The following is a 4,168-nucleotide window of genomic DNA, read 5'->3' as shown; positions in this document are numbered from 1 at the left end:
TTATTATTATTATTATTTTTCTTGTCTTAGACCGACAGATTTTTTTTGAGCACTTGCAACCGATACTACAGATTAAAAAACTGCAATAGAAAAAAAAAATCAAAATGTTCGACTCAGTACATTTTACCAGCTGGCCGCCACAATATCAACTACATCAAAAAGGCCTGTCCTAACCACTCACCTTCCTGGTCGTCCCCATTTACTGCGGTTTCAAGACGAATCTCAATGACGGCTGAGAGGGCGCTGCTATTTGCCTCTTTGTGAGACAGCACAGACGCCATTTTGTCAAGGGCTTGCGTCACCGTGGCCCGTGATTGGCTGCTACCACTGAGCTTTGCAGACTGGGAAATATTAAAGTATGTTTGTTTTTTTAAATCAACGATTTTGAAAAGAAAAGCATGGATTTCATGAACGTAAGTCTAAGCTGTTTACCATTTACCAGTCATTAAAAAAATCCAACTACAGCACAACCCCCCCCCCAATTACCCGGTACCAATTTTCATATTTTGCTTGAGACATCAGGTCCAACGGGAACAATGTGATAATAATACGTTAGGGTAAAATAGCTGGAGATCGTTGCTTACTTAAGTCTGCAAATAGCTTGACCCAAAAGCAAAAAACATTTGATTTACCGTTACCCGAGTAGGCAGGAAGAATTGTCTTTATTTCGCCCGCTAAAAAAAGGATACAAATACACCGCAACGAGTAAGACGTTGACGTGGCTCCTTTAGCATTGTACTTGCTATTCTTTCAGTCAAAACATTCTCGTAAACCAAAGCCCCCCCCCCTAAAAAAAACACCAAAAAAACATCACCCCCCCCTTTCCCCCTTTAAAAAATATTTACGAAACATAATTCTGTAAAGGTTTGTCTTCAGAACTTCCTAGTATATTTGCAAATAAAAGGACGAGTGATAAATAAAAACCCACCGGCTTCAAGGATAGCCCTATTTTCTGCTCTCTTCAAGCCCCTTGTCACTGACCATGTACCTGCTCTCGCTTACTTTGTTTCAAGGTACTGCCATCCTATAAATAAATCATTGATGGTCAAGGACCCACAAAATGTACTTTGTATCTACGAGATACACCAACAAAAACAAAAGGAGTCCCTCAGCTCTTATGTTCCCTCGCCTCATTCTCATTATACGCTCACGCTTGACCACTTGTCAGTTTAACCATTGCTTGACCACTGGTCAGTTTATCCATTGCTTGTCCACTGTCACACTAACTGTTGCTTGACCACAGTCACACTAACCGTTGCTTGACCACAGTCACACTGACCATTACTTGACCACTGTCACACTTATCATTGCTTGACCACTGGTCACTCTGACTATTAGTTGACCTCTGGTCATCATTTAACTTGAAATGAGGGAACATAGAGCTGAGGGAACATAGAGCGCTTTTGTCAGGAGAATTAGCTCTATGTTCCTTCAACTCTATGTTCCCTCCGCTCTATGTTCCTTCAACTCTATGTTCCCTCAACTCTATGTTCCCTCAACTCTATGTTCCCTCAACTCTATGTTCCCTCCGCTCTATGTTCCTTCAACTCTATGTTCCCTCAAGTAAAGAGACAAACGTTATGTAATATGACACGGCATTATGTCATGGCACTTGGCATGATATGACATGGCATGTAACTTGACTTGAGGGAACACAGAGCAGAGAGAACTTAGAGCTGAGGGAACATGGAACTGAGGGAACATAGAGCTGAGGGAACATAGAGCTGAGGGAACATAGAGCTGAGGGAACATAGAGCTGAGGGAACATAAAGCTGAGGGAACATGGAACTGAGGGAACATAGAGCTGAGGAAACATAGAGCTGAGGGAACATGGAACTGAGGGAACATAGAGCTGAGGGAACATAGAGCTGAGGGAACATAGATATGCTCCCAAACAAAACGACATGTCGGAGAGAACTGACCAGTGTGATCTCCACCGTGTCCCTCTCCTGGGGTTTGATTGCACACATGACGTAGAGCGTTTCGTCCTTGACCAGACCCTTGAGCTGTGGCAGCTGGCGCAGACTCTGACAGATACTCTCCACCGAGATACCCTAGGGACAATACAAGTGGTGACCTTAGCCATCATCATCATCATCATCATCATCATCATCATCATCATCATCATCATCATCATCTTGATCGTCGTCATCATCATCATCATCATCATCAGCAGCAGCAGCAGCATCGTTGTAAACAGAAAATAATATAGGTTGAGACTTGGTAGACTTAGGATTTTCAAAATTATATTATATAAATGTATATATAAATTATATAACTCCATCATCATCATCATCATCATCATCATCATCATCATCATCATCACCAATTTAACAATTCCCCTTCTTTGTTTTGTTTGTCTTGAAATGTAACAGTTTGCACTATCCATGTCAACACATTTCAAAATCATAAGATTATTCGGAGTCGTTATCAAGATATTCGAAGAATTGCATTTTTAAAAGTTTGACATCTGAAAATCAAAATTTTTTAACATCAGATTTCTCAAAACTAGGTACTGAGCAGAGAAAACTTTGTAATTTTTATGGTATCGAAGTGATGACAACAATGATAAAACGGCCCAAGACGTAGGTCTACATGGTCTCTGTCGTAAGTAATACACTTAGATCGTACAACTTTTGAATTCTTTATATTCTTACACCCTCCCAAATCTAGATCTTAGATGCACCTTTCAACATCACCAAATAAATACAGTTTAAAACTACGCATTTTCTTGTTTTTCATGATCCATGATAGGACACACACACACACACACACACACACACACACACACACACACACACACACACACACACACAGAGAGAAAGTTAATCCATTTCTGATGTCTCTTCCCATTCTCAGCAGGGCAATAAAGTATTATCTTATCTTATCTTATCCTATTACTTACCTCATCTTATCATATTTTATCTTAACTTACCTTAATATCTTATTTTATGCCTTATCTTATTTCTGAACTTATCTTTATTCTTATCTTATCTTTATTCTTATCTTATCTCATCTTAATGTTTATCTTAATTCTTACCTTAATTCTTGTCTTGTCTTGTCTTGTCTTGTCTTGTCTTGTCTTGTCTTGTCTTATCTTATCTTATCTTATCTTATCTTATCTTATCTTATCTGATCTTAATGCTTATCTTAATACTTATCTTATCCTTACCAGTGGCATCTTGGTCTTGTCGAACATGAGGATGATCTTGGCGCAGTTGCTGCCCAGGTGCGCCTTGTTGGGCACACAGCCCCACTGATGTCCCGGCCCCGACACCTCCTTGACACTCTCCACGTCCCGGCATTCACCGTACGGCACGCAGGGCGGGGTCATGCACGTCACGTGGGTTTGAACCACGCACGTCTGCTGGGTAGCGCACGGGAACACCGGCGTAGTGCTGTTGGGCTGGCTCAGACAGTTCTTTGGACCGCACCACATCTAAGAAGAGGAGAAAGAGGTTGGGCGCTTGGTTAGCTGGCGTTCGGGTGTGTGGGTTTTTTGCTCCTTTCTTTTTTCTTCTTGTTTTTTTTTTTAGCAAACATCAATCGTCATTATCTTCCCTACTTTTTGTCCTGTGTGTGATTTTCTCTAGAAATGCTGTAATGTTCGGCACGTATATCACCTAATTGTGTTGCAAGTACCGTACCGCAGAACTTTTACTAAAACTGAAAAAAAAAACAAATTAGGGAATTCTGTCGTTCTCGACATCTCCAACTTCTATCTGTGCCTGATCTTACAAAAAAAAAAAAACCACACACCAAAAAACCCCCCAAAAACCAATTAAAACAAAAGGAAACACTCCCTCAATCAGATGCAGGGGAGAGAGATAAATTGGGCAAGTTTTTAATCTAAGACAACACTCTTCAATGCGAAAGGAATTGTGGCTATTGTTGTTGTTGTTATTGCTGAAGATGATGACAATACTGCACGAAATTGTTACTGTTGTTAATGCTGCTGTAGAAAAATAAAGTAAAACGTAAAAAATCAACAATTCAATTTATACTTCTCGCGTAACAATGCTCACAAAAAGCTTTTAAATTAAACCAGATGTTCATTTTGTCTACCCCTCTACACATTAAAAAAATCAAAACAACAACGATAAAAAACAATGGAATATTCCTATTTTGTATCCCTCCGCACATTTCAAGAAAAACACACACAACCCCC

General features: G+C 40.1%; 1 protein-coding gene across 1 annotated transcript in view; it reads right to left on the bottom strand.

Annotated features, from left to right (window-relative positions):
- Positions 1-4,168, bottom strand: part of LOC101861962 (protein jagged-1b) — a gene marked incomplete at its 5' end in the record, with an annotated part of 31,631 nt that overhangs the window by 6,529 nt on the left and 20,934 nt on the right. Inside the window, 3 exon segments of the mRNA XM_013084434.2 lie at positions 182-341; positions 1,923-2,054; positions 3,173-3,439. Coding sequence (XP_012939888.1) covers positions 182-341; positions 1,923-2,054; positions 3,173-3,439 — 559 coding nt within the window.

Source organism: Aplysia californica, unplaced genomic scaffold, assembly GCF_000002075.1.
Source record: "Aplysia californica isolate F4 #8 unplaced genomic scaffold, AplCal3.0 scaffold00293, whole genome shotgun sequence".
Taxonomy (NCBI): domain Eukaryota; kingdom Metazoa; phylum Mollusca; class Gastropoda; order Aplysiida; family Aplysiidae; genus Aplysia; species Aplysia californica.
The sequence above is the reverse complement of the archived record's forward strand: the minus strand, read 5'-3'. Positions and strand labels throughout refer to the sequence as shown.